Source organism: Macrobrachium nipponense, chromosome 38, assembly GCF_015104395.2.
Source record: "Macrobrachium nipponense isolate FS-2020 chromosome 38, ASM1510439v2, whole genome shotgun sequence".
Classification (NCBI taxonomy): Eukaryota; Metazoa; Arthropoda; class Malacostraca; order Decapoda; family Palaemonidae; genus Macrobrachium; species Macrobrachium nipponense.
This window is the reverse complement of record NC_061098.1, coordinates 7,666,406-7,689,700: the sequence shown is the minus strand read 5'-3', so window position 1 is coordinate 7,689,700 and position 23,295 is coordinate 7,666,406. Positions and strand designations below refer to the sequence as shown.

Below are 23,295 nucleotides of genomic sequence, written 5' to 3'. Positions count from 1 at the left end.
AAATAAGGAAGCAGTTAAAGACCTTAGTGTGATGTTGAATAGGAATATGTTATGCAATGATCAAATAGCAATTCTATTGGCAAAATGCAAAGCAAAAATGGGAATGTTGTTACGGCACTTCAAAACAAGAAAAGCTGAACACATGATTATACTTTATAAAACGTATGTTCGTAGTCCACTTGAATATTGCAATATGATATGGTACCCACACTATCAAAAGGATATTGCACAAATAGAGAGTGTACAAAGGTCCTTTACAGCTATAATAGAAGAAGTTAAGGATCTTGACTACAGTTTTTTAAATTATATAGTCTAGAAAGGAGAGGAGAACGCTACATGATAATTAAGGCATGGCAACAGATAGAAGGAATTGCCGAAAACATCATGGAGCTAAAAATATCAGAAAGAGCAAGCAGAGGTAGATTAATAGTGCCCACAACTATACCAGGAAAACTAAGGAAAGCACACAGGACATTAATCCACTACGCACCAGCATCGACAATGCAGCGTCTATTCAATGCGTTGCCAGCTCATCTGAGGAATATATCAGGAGTGAGCGTAGATGTGTTTAAGAATAAGCTCGACAAATATCTAAGCTGCATCCCAGACCATCCAAGATTGGAAGATGCAAAATATACCGGAAGATGCACTAGCAACTCTCTGGTAGACATTAGAGGTGAGGTGCCTCACACTGAGGACCTGGGGCAACCCGAACAAAAGGTAAGGTCTCTCTCTCTCTCTCTCTCTCTCTCTCTCTCTCTCTCTCTCTCTCTCTCTCGACCTTTTTTTTACGAAGCAGCTTTCCCTCCATTTCCCCAGACGTTGCGCCTTATGCTAATGTCGCCCTGGGGAAAGGTGGTGGTCTTGTATTACGCGTTGCCACGGGAAAATGGGTATCTATTTAGCTTCATTGCTTTGATACGGTTCCGCGAGAGTCGCCTTTCTTATCCAGGTTTGTGTTGGAAATAGCAGTGAAAAATCACACCGGAAATATTAGCAGAACTGCCTCCAAATTAGCGTAAGGTAGCCCGCATTAATTTTATCAAAGAAATTAGGAACTATTTCATAATAGCTTTCCTGACACTATGATAATTTCCAAAAACCTTATTTAAGATTAGTGTAAGGTAGCCCGTATTAATTTTATCAAAGAAATTGGCAACGACTTCAAAATAGCTTTCCTGAAAAGTAGAGGAAAAGACCCCATATAGACTCCACTTTTCTAGCCCCGCCCCCCACCCACCCAAGGCTACCCTCCCCCCTCCTGATAAGCTCATGTGCGTACTGAGGCCTAAAAAGGGGCGGGGCAACCCCGACCCCATATAGACTCCACTATTCTGGGGGGCGTGGCCACTCTGACCCCATATAGACTCCACTATTCTGGGGGGCGTGGCACCCCTGACCCCAAATTGACTCCATTTGTATTATAGCTCATGTACGTACATGAGCTCATAATTGACTCCATTTGTATGATAAGTTCATGTACGTACATGAGCTCATAATTGACTCCATTTGTCTTACAAGCTCATGTACGTACTGTCGGCCAAAAAACTCTTGGCAGAGTTTCATAATTTTTCGTTCACCTGCCTGACGCACGATTCATACCTTATTTATCTATTTTTCTTTTTAAAGATGGAAGAAATCATATGTAATGACGTTAAAAACAGTCACTGATATCTTTAGAACATTATGTTATGTTATTGTGTAAAACTATTTTCCATATAGTAAAATTGACGTGAACGAAACGAAGTGATAAAAAACGTCATATCACAACCATAGATATACATTACAAAATAGATAGGAGACACCTATCACTAGTAGTATCGCATAACATAGTCCTTAAATTATCATTTCAATATTAAGTTGAAGGTAGTTGAACTATTCCATTTTGTTAAATTTTACAGAAAACATTGGAATCTCACAAAATGCTATCAATTATAAAAGCAAAAAGAAAAACAAAACGATATCCTAACAGTGTGAACCAGGCGACCTCACTCTATTGCTTTTGATGTTATGTTCACGGGAATCTAATGTCAATGTGTCATTTATCGGTCTAAGAAACATCCCTCCATGAGCGAGAGACAATTATTGCACTGCATTCGGTGTAAGTTCCTGTTGGAGAGATATCAAGAAAGCTTAATAAACCGGAAGAAATCATAACAAATAGCAAAATCAAATTGTTTAAAGACCGGTAAAATTTAGAACATGGGCCTAGAGGTGGAACACCTCGAAGCACCACAAGAGAGCAAGACAATACAGTTGTAAATGTTGCTGAGAAACATTCATTTGTGAACTTTGAATTCTAGTGCCTCGTCGCGACATTGCTGAACCAGGAATCATGACTAGCTCTACGCTTATGACTGGTGTCTGATGAATACTTTAGATGGAGAGGAAGAGATTTTTAAATCTACACTTGAAATCTTTGATAGTTGTCTAATGAATAAGCAAACTTATCTTTGATGGATGAGAGATTCAGTTAGGCTTACTCTTTTTGTTTTGTTTTTTATCGGTGGCCAGTGAATACCACGGTTAGGGAGGGAAACAGTTTCAATGACGCATGCATTTTTTTTCTTCAAAACCTAACTTATACATTTTATTGGGAGATACTTTATTAACATCGGCCTAATCCTTCCATCACTCCTATACGCCACCTCCGCTCTCTTCTCCATCTCAGGTTACTCGATCCGACGGTTATTTTAAAATTCCCCGCACCGACAACGGACGCCTTGAAATGGATGTTTATAAAATATTGTCTGTTCAAAAAAACTTTGTCTTTCATTCCCCAAAATATGTGCATTCACTCGTGTTACACCCTGTAGCCGTCAAAGAGCAACCCTTGATTAAAGCAGTAGGTTTTACTTGGAAAAAAAAAACAACAACATATGAAATAGACTTAAACGAGAACGTCACCTTTCATATTTCTTATCCTTTCAGCTACTCATAATATGCTTATGGTAGTAGGTCTAGAAGAAATGAATAGCTACAAAAAGATCAACCTAAGAAAGCTTTAATGAAAATAAGCCTCTCTTAAATGTATTCGTTAGTTTTGACTCCCACAGCTTTCCGTGTCCAAATGAAACAGGATGATATGCAAGGAATTCGATAAAAGATAAGACTGAATAAGGTATGAGTTAATTATGTTAAGCAATTATGAAAAGGATAAGAAGAAAGGCGAACATGGCTAATAAAACAAGAATAACGGGAATAATCAAATAAAGCAGATTATTAATATATATATATATATATATATATATTATATATATATCATATATTATATATATATATATATTGTCGATTTAAATATTCATTAATATTACGTATCCGATAGAGTATACTGCTGAAAATAGACCTAGGCTAATCATGTGGGAAAATCAGAAGTCCAATTTAGGCCCACCAAATGTGTCATGCAAATTATTTTATTGATCAAAGGACAAAATTAGTTTAATTAAACATCGTTTTCAAGGAATGTTAACGCCTTGATGTATTATTTATCGGCTGTAGGAGACGAAATGACAACAGCCCAGTGCAGTACGATACGTTGAGTCAAGACTCGAGCGGCAGCAAAGCCAACTTCAAAATCCTTCGGTATGCTGTCACGAAGCTAGAGTTGAGAATAAAATTAGAAATCGTTGGCCCACTGGTATATATTTTCCTTATTTTGCAAAATAATTATCTTTAACACGTTGAATAAGTCTACTCAATTCTAACGTAATTTATTTCAAGTATAGCAGCACCTTTGAAAGGAAATGTTATTTATTGTTAAGTAAATAATCTGGCACCTGCATATGGCAATATTTCCATAACGAACAATGAATTAAGAAACTACGCCAATTCTTCGTTGGCCGTCTGTACATGAGCTCATATTAGGGGGGCGTGGACTCCCCTAACCCAAAATCGACTCCACTTTTCTACCCCTGTGACGTCACGTAACTCTAAGGGAATAAAACCATTCTTTCACTTTATTTTACACATTCTTTCTCTTCGTATGAATAGTGTCATCATCGGAACCTTTGGGATGCAAGCAACTCGTTTCTTCGCAGAAGCAATAGATCTATTCGCGTATCCGTCCCGAAGAGTATGAAAAGAAATACTATAATATAGTACTATATTGCGGGGTGAATGAACATCCATTACAGAAGTACTCGTCTATAGGGAACAAGATCAGGATTAGTAAAGAATTATTAAACCCCTTTGAATATATAAATCGAGGGACCACTGACATGGGATTGTTCTACAATCTCGTTGACAGAGGCGTTTACTGCTGGACGGCATTCGTCAATCTCCGTCGTGTTCATAACGCAGAATGTATCCCATTCGGGTAAATTCAGTAGGAATATCAGTCTTAACTGTTCCCATCACATTCTAATGAAGAATAGAGACATAGATCAAATTGAAACTTTGGTCCGTCAGTTAATCGGACATCAGAAGGGTGGCGAGTTCTCCGAGATATTATCTCGTATCCAGTAGTACGGTTATCTACTGGTTGACCTCGCACCTGATAGCTTACACCTCAGGACTAATATGACGGGTGAAATCGAATATCAAATTACTTATCAACAGTGGTGACTAAGAAGCAGCTTTGGGTATTGAAGAAGATATACGAAAACGTTGAATACCCCGACAGTTTTAGTGAAATATATATATTATTTAGAGATGGTGTCAAAAATGACCTAAAGAGTCAACCCTCTTATGCTTTACATAAACTTACACTGAAGAAATTCATTCGAAGAAAGGTGATATCCCTGAAACCTCGGGTCACCGTTAGCAGTGATCTGGCTGACATGTCTAAACTCGCCCCTTATAACGAAGGTTATCAATATCTTTTTAATAGTCCTCGATCAGTTTTTCGAGGTAGTTACAGGTTATTCCTCTAAAGAAAAAGGATGGGAATATTATGCATGGACGTTAAAGAAGGTTCCCGAATCAGAAAACTTTTTTCGGGGTATAGTATATCACGTTTGAATACGGATGAAGGTAGGGAAGCGTTTGTCAACGGAATAAGTAACACTTTTCAAATACGTATCCATATTTTTGAATGAGATGTTGGTGGAATCTTGTCCGATATTTCACTATCAATCGTATATTAAACTGTTAAAAAATATAAAACCCATTGCGATGACTATGTTAGGACGGAGTGGATTGTCTAATGACGATGATAATGGGACGTTTGGTAAATTAGAGCATTCACAGTTAATACCTTCCAGACGCCGCCATGTGGGAAACGAGTGTCATAACGGCTCCTAAATCGGTTGGCATACAATGCCACTCCCCCTTGCTCCTTGATCTAGCGAGTATTGACATGTATATTTACTAGATTCGGTGGCTTTGAGAATTAGGTTAGAAATGGCTAATAACAGCTGGATTTTGGGTATAGATGTAAATGGAGAGTTGAACCAGCTGAACGTAGAGAAGGCCAAATTATGGATTAACAGGTTACCCGCACTACAACGCCATGTCCGCTTTGAACTGAGGCTTTTATCAGTCAGGTTAATAAAACGTATATCAAATCGGAACGAATGAATCATCTATATTAATCGATCAGGCATTTGGAGCGTGTATTCCCAAGAAATTAACAATCGCGTTGGTTGATATGAAGAATTTTTCGGGAGAATATGCCAGGAACGGGTTATATTTCGAACACTGCGAGTTAAGTAAATATATGTATCGCTATTAACAGGGACACTACATATAATATTCAAGAGTACATTCCCCAGGAGAATAACGTAATTATCTTACGAAACGCAGAAAACAATCGGGGCCCGGCGTGAAAACATGATCTCTTACAACACTTTTAAAGGGGGAGATATATTTTCTGTTTTAGTTTCACGACCGAGGATGTGAAGGATTCGCTACCGCTCGAAATTTCCAAGGATAACAATTAGATTGCCAGGGCCAGTGGCAAAGCCTCACATAGTAAGCTTTTTGGGGATACGGAAGATATTCTATCAATTATTGATTCAGATAGGATATTTCAGTGCGACGTTAGAGGGTGAATTGGATGAATACTAGAGAATTAGAAATATCTTTTAAAGACACATTAGGGCCATTAATTAGATATTTTAGGAATATTCGCCTTAGATGATGTAGACAGGTTTATATAAGTAGAAATAAACCTTTATCCTTTAAATAGAACACTTTAGAGTCATCTTCGGGTATTAATAATATAGGTCTCTGGGTATATTTGTACGTGGAAAGGTAACCCGTAATTTGATTATCTTCTTTGACAGTTACGCTATCGAGCCTGAATTTTAATCACAAGGATTTTTCAGATTTCTGCGTAAACATTCTGAATATACCGTTTACGAAGTTAAAAGACAGATACAACCGGATATTTCGTATAAGTGCGGACTTTGCGTTCCGTTTTTTTTTTTTTTTTTTTTTTTTTTTCTATTTACACAGGAGTGATCAGTGGGTAACGAGATAATATTTATAATAGTATTTCAAAAGACGGAATATTCAGATGGGAAGTCGGGTAGTAAGAAGAGTCATAACTTATAACGAATGTTTAAAGTGGAGGGGATTGCGAGTATTCTTCTAATGCAATAAGTTCGGAAGCGACTTTCGGGAAAAAAGGAGAGAAATAAATACTGGTGATGGGTAGTATCCTACTCGAAACCGAAAATAAATCTGATCAAAGGCATGGGTATGTAACTACAAACCACCTGACTGCGAGTCCCTATACTGAATAAAAATAAACTTTATCAAAGTCAGGGATGACGTATGCACTGCCGAGCCGGGGAAACAGAGGAAACAAAAAAAAAGGAAATTTGAGATATTGAATGTCACGAAGCGTAGGTGAGAGAGAGAGAGAGAGATAACAGTTCGAAAGTCGGTCGGGCTTTAGCGTGATTAGATGAATTGTCTTTCACACACGATCGGCAAGCTGGGAAGGGTGTGTCGTATATACTAGCAATGTGTCTCGATGATGTATTATTTTCGTAAAATGAACGTATATCATGTCCGTGTATTCTTTTGTACACCTTTTTCCAGTGTATTCTTATTTGACTTTGTATACATTATTAATTCATGTATACCATCCCCCTGGAGATTAAGACATAAATATATGTCTCACGTGAGTGTGGAGTCAGCTCGTGTGTGTGTTTGTGCATGATTCAACATCGGATAACGTGATCCCTGTCGGTTATTGGAGCCTTTTATCATGATACTCCGAATATCTAAGCAGCTGTATATATATATATATATATATATATATATATATATATATATATATATATATAAAACAAAATGTAACGGCTGAGAGAGAGAGGGAGGGAGAGAGAGAGAGAAGTCGATAGAGGCTATATTCGCGATGTGCATATATAAATTTAGAGATTTTATAGGAGGAGGATGAGGTAAACGTCCCGGTTACATTGAAAACAATCAAAGGGGACATGAGTCGCAAAAAACAGTGAACTGAGTCTATTTGGGTCGGGGTGGGGTCAAGTTTTATTCCCGTAGAGTTACGTGACGTCACAGGGGTAGAACAGTGGAGTCAATTTGGGTTGGGGGTTGAAAGGATGGTTTTATTCCCGTAGAGTTACGCGACGTCACAGGGGGTAGGAAAGGTGGAGTCAATTTGGGGTCAGGGGTTGAAAGAATGGTTTTATTCCCAGAGAGTTACGTGACGTCACAGGGGTAGAAAAGTGGAGTCGATTTGGGGTTAGGGGAGGCCACGCCCCCCTAATATGAGCTCATGTACGTACATGAGCTTGTAAGACAAATGGAGTCAATTATGAGCTCATGTACGTACATGAGCTTATAATACAAATGGAGTCAATTTGGGGTCAGGGGTGGCCACGCCCCCCAGAATAGTGGAGTCTATATGGGGTCGGGGTGGCCACGCCCCTTTTGGGGGTTGCCCCGCCCCTTTTTAGGCCTCACGTACGTACATGAGCTTATCAGGAGGGGGGGTAGCCACGCCCCTTTGGGGGGGGGCTAGAAAAGTGAAGTCTTATTATTAGAATGTTAAGACACGGCACAGGATGCATTGAAAAAAGAACTTTGGAATTGGTAATAAAAATGGATTTAACAGCGTCCATGCAGTATTATTCTGTTCCTTTCTGCCTGGGTGTACGCAGAACAATTTAATGTCTTTTTTTTTATCGTTTTAATCCAGTTTAGTCGGAAAAACACCAAAACGAAATCTTCAACACGCTGATGCCTCTCCGACAGACTCTTGTGATAATTGTTTGCAAGTCTGCTTCCCTCCATGGAGACTGGCGTTAACAAACCTTCGACTAATGAAGGAATTTTGGAAAGCCCATACAGGTAACAGGCGTCCTGTCATAATAGGTTTGTTAAACCTGTCACCAGTGTGGAGTCTTCTCTGTCCCGTGTTACTATAAGGGTTAGTGTTCCTCCTTTTGAATGAACTGCCTTGCAGGTTACAAGTATCGAGACGTGTTAGCATTCATCCATCATCAAAGTTGCAGTGTTTATTTAGGATTAAATTCAAGCTGACAGGGGCTTGGGTATACCCCTCTCTCCTTCCCCCTAAAACAGACAGACTAGGGAGCTACTACCACCCCCCCCCCCCCGGCCCTCCAGCGGCGGAGTCTTTACAGAGCGGAAAAGCAAGACAAATGGAGTATGATGTTCCAGGCTCAGTCGTGTATATGTATTCTCAAATTACGCGGCATACACAAGTCGATGCTTTTTATCCCAAGGCCGATGGAACGCGGCGAGCCTTAATGGCCTCCTATACCAAACTCAGAGGAAAAGAGAAATAGACCTCAATATTTCAGAGAGTCTAGACTTGCGACGCCAAGAAAGAGATTTGAATGATATTGTATATATGCCGAGGGAGCGTTACGAATCCATCCGAATAATATAGACGGTGGTGCATTATAGGTTTGATGGTTTGGTCTAGTCAAGATATACTATATTATAATTGTAATGATAATATTATTATTGATGATAATAATGCTAAGAAATTCACATTATCGCGATGAACTGTTGTGTAATGAAAATCCACAATTATGTATAATAATAATAATAATCATACTATAATGGGCGTACTGTCTGTCTGTCTGTCATTCAATCACGGCCAAACGACTGGTCAGATGGGCATGAAACTTGACAGGGTTATGGTGGGGACCCCTAAGATGGTTTGTAATGGGGCTTCATCCAACCTAGCCCCTTCCTTTGTAGAGGGTGGGGGTGAGAAGGGATTCCCTGAAACGGAGCTGTTTCTGGCCGTGAGACGAGGCTGGTTATTCCCGTAGACTTAGTAACTTTACGATTTTTCATACATAATTTCTGTACAACTTCCCCGGAGAAAGTCGCGAATATTTCAGCTCGGACACAATAGAAGATGAAAATGATCATCAATATCCGCAAGATATTTTTAATAACTGAAATCCATTGGGACTGCCAGTGCACAAAATAACGTTGAAGAAGCACTGCCCGGTAATGTTGCTTCGGAATTTCGATCCTGCCAATGGACATTACAACGCAATGAAGTACACCGTTATGGAGCTAAACTCCCACGTCATCGAAGCAGTGATAGCAACGGGCCCTCACACTGGCAAACGCCTGTTCATCCCCCGGATTCCTCTGATGCCTTCGGACAACCAGTTTTCGTTCCAGTTACGGTGCAGGCAGTTTCCCATCAACCTAGCCTTCTCATTCACTGCAAACAAGTCGCAGGGCCAGACTTTGGATCGTGTTGGTTTCTGCCGTCACCCATGTTCACGCATGGCCAACTGTATGTGGCGATGAGCAGAGCAACTGACTCTGCCAACTTGAAATTAAGTTGTGGACAAACTGATAATATTGTGTACAAAGAGGTTCTGTAGTAGGTATGTATAAAAATCGCCCTTATTTTAATATTGCTGAACAAATAGTACATATAAATTTTTCACTTCTGCACCCGTATTTTATCACCCATCGTAGATGGGTCAGTTTGCTAGTAATAATAATAATAATAATAATAATAATAATAATAATAATAATAATAATAATAATAATCGAAATATATAATTAAGGAATATTTTCATATAGATGCAAATCCCTTATTCTTAATTTTTGTGAATCCTCATGTTGTTGTTGTTGTTGTTACTGTTTTCTAATGTTGTTGTTGTTGTTGTTGTTGTGACGAAAATGAAAATGACAAAGATACAACTTCCAAAATCATGGTCCCCCACGGCGCCTTCTCCCTGTCCTAGTTTATGAAAACTTATGGGTAGACTTTATTAGATTGAGATTTGAGCTTCTCTCTCTCTCTCTCTCTCTCTCTCTCTCTCTCTCTCTCTGAAAAGGAGAGTATTTGATGGGTATTTGCAAGATAAAAACGTGATGTTAGAATGAGAAAAATGCTCTCTCTCTCTCTCTCTCTCTCTCTCTCTGAAAAGGAGAGTATTTGAGAGGTATTTACAAGACAAAAACGCGATGTTAGAATGAGAAAAAGGCTCTCTCTCTCTCTCTCTCTCTCTCTCTCAAAATGAGAGTATTTGAGGGGGATTTGCAAGATAAAAACATGATGTTAGAATGAGAAAAAGGCGAGTTGCAAATGAAGTGAAAACAGAAAGTGCAACCCAAGTTGTATCATATATCTTTGAGCCAATTATTTTATGTAGAATAAGTGTGTGCGTGTTGACCCTGAATTAAAAGAGAGTATAAACATTTTCTGTGGTTGTATTTCATACATAGTGAAGGTGGAGTAAGTTGTGCGGGGAAACGTTGACAAAAAGATGTGGTAACATTGTCATCATTATGAGAATGTTTTATGTACCTTTGATTCATCTAGTAATAGATATAGTAGCAAATGCATTTGGCTTTCTGTGTTTCGATTATATATATATATATATATATATATATATATATATATATATATATATATATATATATGCAAATTTAAAAGTATAAGCCACTAAGGAAAGTGAAACACTGGAGTAGCTTCAAGATCTTTCGACTCAACGACCTTTACTTAGCAGACTGACTGACATACATGAAAAACTGAGAGGTCTACACCTGTATTTATGCATTTATCACGTTCCAAACTTTCGTGATTCAGTTATACATATGTATAAGTATACATACATTCATATACATACACTCAGAAAGCGGTTGGAGGTCAGGTAATGCTTCAAAACTTAAATAGTACCCTGTGCTAATCTGTTTGGGGAGAAAGAAACGAAAACCCAACAGAAAACCAAGTCTCTCTTTTCACCTGCAGATAATTGAAGTCGGTTTATTCAGGTTTCAAGTCGTATATTATTCAATGGAAGAGGACTCATTATATTCGACTAATTGCGCTCGCCTGTTTGTTTGTAGAGGTTAGAAGAGGCGAATATTGTGGTTTAATATTGCTCGTTGGTGGCGACATCTAGCAACTGGAGAAAGACGCCGAGTGTGAGAATGTTCACTAAGTCTTATTACTGATTTTGTTGTGTGGGAGATTACGAGAGAGAGGAGACGGGGAATAAGACTTGATGTCTTTCTGGAGAGAGAGAGAGAGGGGGGGAGGAGGAAGGGGGCCCCCAACACCCTCTCAGTTATCCTGGAAATATATGATAGACATGAGACATGGAGGTACTGAAAGAGAGAGGGGGGTTGGGTGGGGAAGATAGTACCGATGGGGGAATTGGAAAGAGAGAGAGAGAGATAAACGGGGGCAATTGGGAGAGAGTAAGGGGGAATTGGAAGGAGAAAGAGAGGTGGGGTGAATTGTAGAGAGAGAGAGAGAGGGAGGCATTACTACACAGAAGGAAAAATATCGCTATTACTGTATAAACTAATCATCAGAAACGAGATGAGCAGCGGATTTGATGACGTCAGATCAAATAATACCAAATATTACACACTTGGAAAGCAAATAAATAGGTAAATAAATAAATACTAGGACAGCTTGACAGATGAGTTTCCGTACTTTGCGACCAGAGACAGAGAGACCTTGGAAAAAAGAATAAAAAAAAAACTGAACAAGTCGCTATAGACGCGCTCGTAAGCCTAGTATATACGAGAAGTCGCTGGAGGATTCAAGCCGGCGCCGTTGCTATGGCAACGGCGTCACCTCGGCGATAATGCTTCGTTAAAAGGAGGGTGTCAATGAAATAACCACCAATTTGAAGAGTATATAGTCCTCTAAGTCCTTTTCATTGTGGTTTTTTTGGCTGAAGTTCTTTAGCGGATCTTTCTCAATTCCTTAGTTGTCTGTAAAAGTTAGTTGTCTGTAAAAGACAACTAATGAGGCTAGAGGGCTGCAAATTGGTATGTCGAACGTCCACCCTCCAATCATAAACCATACTAAATTGCAGCCCTCTACCGAAAATAGATAGATCTATTTTCGGAGGCGCTAATTATAATCTGTACAGAAAACTCGATTGTCCAGTGGCTCATGAAATAGTTGAGCTCTTGAAAAGAAAGAAAGAAAAAAAAAGTTTGTTATCTCACGTCTGGCAGCGTGGACGTAACACCCGCGCATGCGCACTCACATACACGTCTCGACATTCCACTTAATCATCGTTAATTGACATATTATGAAGTTGCGCTTTCGAGATAACGTTCGCCTCAATTGTTGTGATTATTGTTGTTGTTGTTGTTGGTTATGTCAAAAGTGTATTGGAGTAAACTTTTAATTTATTTTAGTTTCAAAGTAAATTTATGATATTTACACATATATGTATGTGCATGCATACGTAACGCATATATATATTAATATATATATATATATCTATATATAGATATATATAAATATATAGTTTCAAAGTAAATTGATGATATTTACATATATGTATGTGCATGTATACGTAACGTACATAAATATTAGTATATATAATTTTTCACGTGTACACCACCTGGAACTTGTGGCATCTAACTGATGACTTTGATCTTCTCTACGTTCGTACAGGAGCCTTTGACGTCGGTTTTTATGACTCAGTAACAAGCGTATAACCGCCAGTAACTTCTGTCAGCTTTGCCCTATAAACCGCTCCTGGAAAAAAGGACTTCTTACCTAATTAGGCAAAGATCTTAAGATGTCAACTCTTTTGACAAGGCAGATTTTAAGAACTACTGAGGCTAGAGGGCCGCTAATTGGCACGTTGATCATCCGCCCTTCAGTCATCAAACATACCAAATTGCAGCCCTCTAACCTCAGAAGTTTTTATCTTATTCAGGTTAAAGTTAGCCTTGATTGTGCACATGGCTCTGCTATAGGTGCCAGCAACACAGGCCACCACCGGACCGCAGCTGAAAGTTTATTATGGCAGAGAGATCAAGTGATGTTTGGTCACTTAAGGGAAAGTAAACATTAAGATTTCCACTCTAAAGTAATGAGATACGAATCTACTTACAAAAAGTAGTTGGTTAAACAATTCAGGAAACAGAGAACTTTTCCTTCTTTCTGCAATTTTTTAGTCCTTACTACATCCTTCTCCTTCACGTAATATTTTTTACTAGCATTTCGGATTAATTATGTGGAATTTTCCACTCATGTTAAATTTTACTGTGAGTCTGAGAAGGGATCGTGTTTTGGAAGGGGTTTGCATTCGAAGCCAATTGAGTCGCCACCTGATATGGTTCGGACCCAAGAGGTAATGATAGGACCCTCCCATTGCTACCTTGAGGGCGGAACCATCTCCAAACATCAGCCCATCGGAATCCAGGGGGACTGGTGTTTGGGATGGGACTCCTGGCTTTTGTCCGGAAGCCCACTAATACGTTTGGAGTGGGGAGTCAGTCCTCATTAGTGGGGGCAGGCTTATACCTAAGCCACTGCAAGCGTATTGGTGCTATCCCGTAAGGGTAGGGTATGGGGTGGACCATTGGAAGCGACTCTCACTTGTGCCATTGGTGGAGAATTTGAATACCTGACTGACCCACGATATCTTCTTGATATAACCAAGCAGTCTACAAATATATTTGAATTTATGGATATCGACCAATGTTTACCCTCCCCTCGATCTAACGACTTAATGGCACTGGCGACAACTTCAGGCATGGACACACAGAACCATGCACCGAGACACCAGGGTGCTATTAAAACTGGTGGATTTGACATGAATAATAGAGTGCTTTATTGCACTAATGCAAGCCTTTCGTTGGACTATGAGTGCTTGCATAGTGTCGCAAAACAGTTTGGTAATGTGGAGAGGATTAAAATGCTTCTAGAAAAAGACAAGCAGTCTTTTTCTGCATACATTAGATTTTCCTCTCCCCAAGAAGCTAGTGAGGCACAACTGAAATTAAATGGCCACATTCTAAATTACTCTGTTTTAATCACCAAGGTGTTTTCAGTGGGGAATTTGAACGATGAGCCATTCGATTTTGTTCCTATGAACGAAGAATGTGGACCAGCAACATATACCAGGACGCTTCCTCCCCCTATATGGCATGTTGCCAGTTACAAGGAGGGAAGGGAAAATTTCATTAAAGCTGCAGAATGTATTGAGAACAATGTGGGTTCTATTCCTATCGGTAATCTGAAACGATATGGAATGAACTTACTCATAAAAGTAGGCAATGAGGCGCAAGCTATTTTACTATCAAAGTTTAAACCCCCAAAAAGTGGAAATATTGAGGCTATCACATCGCACAGATTCTTTAACACGCTGAAAGGGGTAGTTTATTCCAGAGACTTGCACGTTTTTAATGAGGAGGAGATTCTCCTAAGGTGCCCTCCTTGTGTATCTCATGTAAAAAAAATTGGGAGGGGATGCAGCTATGCTTTTAACTTTCTCCTCCAATTACTTGCCTGATATCATCAATGTTGGCCATGAGAGGATGCAAGTCAAAAATTATAAAAGAAACCCTAAACAATGTCGCAAATGTTTCGAATATGGCCACATTCAAGACTCGTGTGGAAACAATAAGAGATGTTCTGTGTGCTCTGCCGAGCATGACAATTTGGACAAGTGTAAAGCAGCCCGTTACTGTTTCCAGTGCAAGGGTGATCACTCTCCAAACACTAGGACTTGCCTCAGATACAGGTTTGAGCAAGATGTGTTGGCAGTGGCTGATAATGAACATCTCAGCATCAATGCAGCAAAGTGTGTGGTAATGGGGGCTAACAAGAGTGCTAACTCTACCTATGCTTCTGTAATAAAGTTGATGAAGAGTTCTAGCAATGAGAGGCCACCAGTAATAGAATCTAAGAGTAAGCATCGGAAACCTGTTTTTCCTTGCACTGGAAATAAAAATCGGAAACTTATGTCAGCAAGTGCTATGAAGCCCAAAACTAAAAATTGTTCTTCCAAAAGCATGGACAATTTATCCTCACAAGCTGATACAAATGTAACGGTTGCAAATTCAGCCCCTAAGCAAAGTTTGCAAACGTCCACAAATAATAATATCACTAAGGAGCAACCAAAGGAGTGGTCTAAACTAGAGAGATCTAGCTCGGATCCATCAATTATCACAGTCACTAAGAAACATGGTGAAACTACAGCTGCGCCCACCAGGAAGCCTATAAGAAACGCATCCCTGAATAATGAAAGTTTTATCATAAAAACTTCAAATGGGTACAGTGTTCTGGAAGAGATCTCTCCGCCAAGGAAGATAGTTCCAAAAGCAGATCCAGTTCAAAGGCATGCGAGTTCTCATCAGTCTTGCCGCCCCAAGGCTAATAGCAGTAGTGATGCACAGAATCACAGTAAAAATCCTGAGCATCAGCCTCGAATTCAGAAATCTGTTTGTCAGCCAAGAACCCTGAACTCTGATAAAGATGAAAAGGGATCAAGAAAACAATCTCTTATTAAGGAGAATTTTCCTCTCCACCCTAGGATCAGTACTTCCCCTCCAAAGAGTGGGAAGTAGTACATTACCACCTTAACATTCAAGTTCGATGTCCTTCAGTGGAACTGTAAGGGTCTCAGAGCCCGGACAGAAGACTTTAAAGTTTTAATGCATGAATTATAACTCTCCTTATAATCCTGGACTTGATTATGCTATTTTTAACTCTTTTCCCCCAATTGGTGATCGTGCCCATGGAGGTGCTGCAATTATTGTTAATAAATCTTTGCAGCACTCCACAATACAATTAAATACAACTCTTCAAGCTGTTGCTGTCTCAGTCATATTAGACAAAAGGATAACAGTTTGTTCATTATACCTCTCACCAGACCTTTCTTTTAACATTGGAGATATTCAATCCTTGATTAACCAACATCCCACTCCTTTTTCTCTTATTAGGAGATTTTAATGCCCACAACCACCTTTGGGGAAGTCGTGTTTAGACAGCAAAGGAAATAATCGAGGACCTTATTGACATGAGTGATGTCGCCCTATATAATAATGGGTCAATGACCTTCCACAGCATTCATAATAATCATCTCTCTGCACTGGACCTTAGTATTTCCTCAACAAATATCCACCTTGATTTTAACTGGTCTGTTAATGAAGATTTGAATGGAAGTGATCATTACCCGATCCATCTGAAATATGTTGTAAATGCTCCATCTGAAACATTACCGAAATGGAAGGTAGAGGATGCTGACTGGGACAAGTTCAGTAAAGGAGTCAATCTAGATAGGGAGTTTGAGGCATTTCATTCTCACCTGGATGCCTATGACTACTTCATTGAATCCACTCTAAAGAGTGCTGAGGGCTCGATTCCCAAGACAAAAGGTAAACCTCGTAGACCTGCAGTTCCCTGGTGGAATAAGACATGTGGTATTCTGAGGAAAGTCACTAGGAAGTGCTACCGACGATACAAAACTAGTGGCTCCCCTCAATCTAAATAATCTATAATCGTGCGTTAGCCGAGCAGCGGCGCTTTTATAAGAAAGCCAAAAATGAAAGTTGGCTTTACTATATCAATGGAATCAATTCCAGAACTCCATTGAGTGGTGTGGCGCAAAATCAGGAAACTAAGTGGAAAATTTGTTGCGTTACCATTACCCTCATTAAAAGTCAATAACACTCTGATCGCAGAGCCCACTGAAGTTGCCAATGAGCTGGGAAAACACTTTTCTCAAGTTTTCAGCCCTGACAATTATTCTCTAGAATTTCAAAGAATTCGGAATGCCGAAATGACTCTGCAATTTGAATCGGGAAAATCTGAACCATACAATCACAGACTTTCCTTAAGAGAATTTCGGGAGGCCCTCTCTTCAACTGAATCAACAGCTCCAGGGGGTGATTCAATTTTATATGAAATGCTTAAACACCTCCCAGATGATGCCAAAAAGTATCTACTCAAGATTATAAACAAAATATGGGAAACTGGAATTTTACCCAAGGACTGGAAAATATCCATAATTGTTCCCATAAAAAAGCCTAATAAAGATGCTCCCCAAGCCACCAGCTATAGACCAATAGAATAGCTCTTACCAGCTGTGTGTGTAAGCTGATAGAAAAAATGATAAACACCAGATTAGTTTGTACCTGGAAACCAAAGGACTAATATCTCCATTTCAATTTGGTTTCAGGAAAAATCGTTCCACCCTTGATCCCTTGCTGAGGCTGACCAATCAAATCCAGCAAGGATTTGCCAAATGATGTTAGACTATCGGCATATTTTTCTACCTTGAGAAAGCATATGACACTACTTGGAGAATTGGTATCATAAAACAATTGCACAAGATGGGCATATGTGGAAGAATGATTAAATTTGTATATTCCTTTTTAACAGAGAGATTTTTTAAGGTTAGAGTGGGCAACACTTTCTCCCAACCTTTTGTGCAGGAGGAGGGTGTTCCACAAGGAAGCGTTTAAAGTGTAACACTCTTTTCAGTGGCAATAAACAGTATAGTCCAACAAATATCACACCTGTTAAATGCTCGCTTTTTGTTGATGACCTTGCAATATACTGCACAGGATATGATGCCTCATCAGTATGTAAACATCTGCAAAGGTCTGTTAATGCTATTACAAAGTAGGCTGATGAGAATGGTTTTAAATTCTCCTCCTCTAAAACAGTTTCTGTAAGATTTACTAGGTGCCAGCGTGTGGAAGAGGTTCCCACACTTAGTGTAAAAGGATCTATCATTCCTTATGAAAATGAAATGAAATTTTTGGGAATGACTATTGACAAGAAATTGACATGGGCCAGCCACATAAATTCCTTAAAGATTAAGGTTAAACAATCTCTGAATATTTTAAAGGTTATTTCTGGATTTAGTTGGGGAGCTGATAAAATATCCCTGCTGAGACTATATGACTCGTTGTGTAGATCCAAGTTAGACTGGCTGTCAGATTTATTCCTCAGCTTGTAAAACCAGGCTGAAGGAACTGGACGTTGTACACAATATGGGGCTGAGAATATGTTCAGGGGCTTTTAGAATTTCGCCTGTTGAAAGCATATATGTTGATACTAACCAACTTCCCCCTAATCTGAGAAGGCAAGAACTAGGATTAAGGTACATGGCTAGAATTAAAAGTGCTCCCAAAAATCCCTCCTTCCAGGTGCTGAGGGAAGCAGACTCACGGGTCTTTTCTGGTATAAGAGCCTCTAGACCATTTCAAGTTAGACTAAATGAAGATGTTACGGGTAATTATCTTAAATCCCAGAAAGTCATGGAAGTATCCGTATGCAAAAAAGCGTATAACAAAAAAGACTGTCCTGAGGAAGAGATTAGGGGAAAATTCTTGGAGCACGAAACTGTCCATACTAATGTGACAAAAATATATACGGATGGATCAAAGTCAGATAGTGGTGTTGGCTGTGCAGTTATCCTTGGTGATACAGCATATACGGCTAAACTACCTGACTTTGCATCCATATTCACAGCAGAATTAACAGCCATAGTCTCTGCCCTGGATATAGTTTTTCAAAGTAACGACACTAATTTTGTTATTTACTCGGATTCCAAAAGCACTTTAGAAGCTATTAAAAAATTCAATAGCTTCCATCCGTTAGTTTAAAAAGTTCAGGAATCGCTCCTCCATTTGTATTATTTGCGTAAATCTGTCTCTTTCTGTTGGGTCCCTTCACATGTGGGGATTTGCGGAAACGAGATGGCAGATAGGGAAGCGAAAGCTGCTAGTGTCTCATCAGAAACAGCCTTTAATAAAGTGCCTCATACAGATCTAAAAGGTCCTTTTAGGGCTTATATTTTAAGCAAATGGCAAGAAAGATGGACTTCTCCTTATCTTGCCAATAATAGAAAGTACAGAAATATTAGAAATAATATATTGCCGTGGCCTTCGTCTTTCCAGTCTGATAGGCGAACAGAAATAGTTTTAAGCAGACTGAGGATTGGGCACACTTATTTGACCCATCAGTTTATTTTGGAAGGGGGCAGCCTCCCAGGAGTGTGCTTTGCGGTGGCGAGATGCTAACCAGTGGAGCACATTCTGGTTGCTTGCCCCAGATATTTTAACCAGAGAGAGAGATATCTTAGAGGTAAATCCCTTTGTGATATTTTGGGAGATGAAGCAGATATTTCTGCTCTCATGTCCTTTTTAAAGTCTATAAACATTTTTAATAACATTTGATTATTTTTTTATCTATCACATCATAGATATATATATATTTATTCATTAAGCATTTTCTTCATTAATTCATTCATTTGTCATATGGTCATTTATCTTTAACCATTTTCTCCATACATTTATTAACTCATTTTTAATGTAATTTATCTTTAACCATTTTCTCCATACATTTATTAACTCCTTTTTAATGTAATTTATTTAGTTTCCATTACGGCTCTGAATGGCTTCTTTGGCCCCAGTTCCTGGGCTTTTTGGCCTAAAACTCATACATCCATCCATCTAATTAGAGAGAAGGTTACATGAAACAAGAAAAAAAAAGTTATCTTGTAATACTAAAATGTCGTTTGTTAGAGTTCTATAAATTATTCTCTCAAGGATCAAACATGAGGTTCTGTTTTATTCTAAGTTTACAAAGATTTCTTGAAAATTGTCTGTTTCTTTTTGTATGTTTCATCATTAAAGCTTAACTCCCTTTGGTAGATATTTCGAATGCAATTGGAGATCTCTTCAGTCTTTTAATGAATGCGATAATTACATTTTCTGTTTTTTTTTTCAGGTTGATCGAAAACTACTGACGGGCGAACTAATAGAAGACAAGGAAACCTAAGACAAGGACATAATAAAACCTTCGGAAACTCAGAAGAGTTCAAAAGAAGCACTTTCTACGTGAACAACTCATGTTAAAACGCACAAGTGACAGATTTAAGGACTCGTGGAAATGCCCAGTCTTTGGATGATACTGAACTGAGCTTCCACGTCAAGCTGCTTACTTTGTCATCATAGAAAGTACCACTGGGAGAGAAGAAAATATTGTGGGGAGTGAAAAGCACAGTTTTACACCAAAGCTAGGGAATAAGGCTGCCTCTCACTCACACAAGTAACATTATGTGAGGGTTCAAGATTTAAGAAGAGCAGATGTGTGCATTTCGAAAAAGGGACAGCCTTCCTTAATAGATACTTCAGTATATCGAGAATTAACGAAAAATCAAAGTGATGAAGAACGACTGTAATAGCATATATTTATATTTTCCCATTCTCTTAGAACGCGTAATGTTTTATAGAATACTCAAGAGTTAATTTCTTTTTATAAAATCAGATAGAGTAAAAATCATGTGTCACTGTCACAAATGGTGCAGCTTTATGGTGCTGATAAGTCTGCTGGTTGGATTAAAACGCGCTCATCAAGATGACTACGCTTCACTGAGACCAAAGAAGAAAGATGGGCTTTCAGGATTACCAGATTTTCAAACTGAAGGACCCTTTAATAGCACAGAAATGATTTACAACCAAACTGACGATGAATCTCTCGAGGAAGAGGAGGAACTGCGCCACTCTGAGACATCATTCACAGGGAGAAATGATGGCCAGACCTCTGCAGCAAGAAACGAAAGCAATCTGTGTGAATGCAGCTCGTTGGACATCAGATTACCCCAGATTAAGGACAACGTGAAAGAGGGACCTGAAGGTAAAGAATGGGGAACCAATAGCGAGTTGTGGAGGGAATGCCCTAGGCTTCACGTTTCGCCAATAGTCCAGGAAGGCTTCCAGCGCGCTGTTTCTCTTGGCATACAGCGCTGTGCTGAGCTGTGGTGTTACCACGTCCAGGCCAGCGTGACACGCCAGCACCTTGGAGGAACATACCACACCATTGAACTGGGCTACATCGCCGAGGAAGATCACCAGTGCTTCCTAAACATCACTCGGATGGTGATCTTGCATCACTCGTGGCCCATGTGCGCCAGCGACTTCATTTGTGCCACGAACCACTCCATTTTTGAGATGTCTGCTTCAGACTGCATGCCTCGGCATTGCTTGGCTGCTGAGAGCGTCGTGCTCATCTTCATGGTTCTGGTGTCTGTCTGTATTGTGGTCATGAGCGTCGTTATAATGGTGGTCATAGTTCTGTGCCCCCAGTTTCACAAGCCCAAGTATTACCTGAGATTGTCTCTAGCTGCAACTGACTTCATCATAGGCATTGTAGTCTGTGGTCACGCTGCCTATAATCAGTGGGTGGGATTGACAGAGGTGCCCCTCGAACGCTTTCCTCATTATGCCAACCTCAGGGAAAGCCAGTTGTTCAGACACGTGCCCAATTGCTTATGGGGCGTCTCGGACATATTCACACAGATCAGTGGCTTCTTCGCAGCCTCCAATATGATTATTTCTTTGTACACTTTATCCCTGATGAGTCTGGATCGCTATCTCTTACTCACGAGGACCCACTATCGTTCTCTGGTCACATCTCGCAGGGTGACTGCAGCCCTGGTTGTTTCCTGGTGCTGTGGACTCATCGTCCCTTCACTACACTTCGTCTACAGGCCACAAAAGCAGCACGAATTGTGCATCAACTATGACACTTCACCCCTTGATGTTCACATCATCAACAACGAGAGCAAAATAGCGACGGCGGATTACAAAGTGTATCTTAAACATGCCGTTCCTCTGGGTGTAACTCTGGTTGTATTGGGCTTGCCCGTCATGGCCATGTTCTTCTTCTCCTTCAGAACCCTCAGGAAATACAACTCCTACACGCGAGACCACTCCGTGCGCCAAGTGAAGTCGGCCCTCCAGCTGACCCAGAATCACTGCTCCCTTTCCCGCCAAGTCAGCTCGACCAGTCTCTCGACCATGGTGAACCTCAGCGCCGCCGCATTGCCAAATCCTCCTCCCCACTGCCTTGACAGGAAGAAGAAGCAGAAATCTGGTTCCTCTGACGTGCCAGGTTACAAGCTCAAGTTCACGTTCAAGAAGAGCGACAAGGGAAGCAGCGACCGAGGCAAATTCGTGTATGACCAGGGAGTGAATGTAAACAAAATGTCCACATCCACGTTCATTGAAAGCTCCGTGGCGCCCACGGGACTCGGTAATGGTGTCGTTGGTAACGGAGACTCCAGTGTTGATTATTCCCAAGTCCTTGAAAAAGAAGAAAGGGCTTCCAGATGGAACTTACTAGCCTTGTTCTCACAAAATTGCAAATGGAAAATGCCCAAACATTCGCCAAGGACGCCATCAATAGGTAAGCATTGGCTGCAAGATTAGCTACAGAATATTTTAAAGGTGTATTGTGTGGTTCATGGTTCATAAGTTTGAAAATAAATATCCAAGTCAGCAGTGAGCAGTATCAGATCTTTAAAATAACTTTTGCTACCGCTTGTACGGAACACAAATGCTTTTATATACATTTTTGTTTCTTACTGATTTTATAATAAACAAAAACTAATCCTCTTCAGAATTATGGCCATTGCTACTCGGAAAGTATTGCCTTCTTCAAGTTTTTCTCGTCAATTACTGTATTTCTTTTTTATCATTCTCAGCATTTAACCTAAGATTGATATTCGTGTCGGTCCCCATCTTGGTCTTTTCATTCCAAAAGAAGAAAGCTTATTTCTGTGAATGTTTGGTTTCTGTTATACATTCATTTATCCTCATAGGAATCAGTAATAGTTCGGGAATTTTTATCCTCCCCCTCCTATTTTGAAATCACACAAACACCCAAATCAAATAACTTTCAAAGGAATAAGGAATTTTTATAGGCATAGTTATTCAGTCTCGTGTTTTGAGAGAGAGAGAGAGAGAGAGAGAGAGAGAGAGAGAGAGAGAGAGAGAGAGAGATTGACATTAATCCTTCCCCTCCTATTCTGAAATCCCACAAACACCCTAAATGAAATCACTTCCGAAGGACATCCAATTTTACTTGTTTAAAAAATTAGAAACTTGGCAAGTCGCTCTTTATAGTCACTGCTCCTCTTTTGAGGACCCGGTTCTCTCTCTCTCTCTCTCTCTCTCTCTCTCTCTCTCTCTCTCTCTCTCTCTCATGAATCTTGTATTATCTGGAGACCCTCCCTCCCTTTTTAATTCTCTGTATAAATATAGAAACTTTGCAAGTCCCTTTTTATATATATCTCTGCTCCCTTTTTGAGGACA

The 23,295-nt window shown here is 39.7% G+C and overlaps 1 protein-coding gene across 1 annotated transcript in view; it reads left to right on the top strand.

The window, feature by feature from the left end:
* LOC135209516 (uncharacterized) overlaps positions 1-22,410 on the top strand; it is a 90,811-nt gene extending 68,401 nt beyond the window's left edge. The window contains exon 2 of the mRNA XM_064242170.1: positions 19,928-22,410. Within this exon, the coding sequence (XP_064098240.1) occupies positions 20,482-22,410 (1,929 nt within the window). The 5' untranslated portion in view covers positions 19,928-20,481. The remainder of the gene's footprint in view (positions 1-19,927) is intronic.
* Positions 22,411-23,295: the final 885 nt, after the last annotated feature.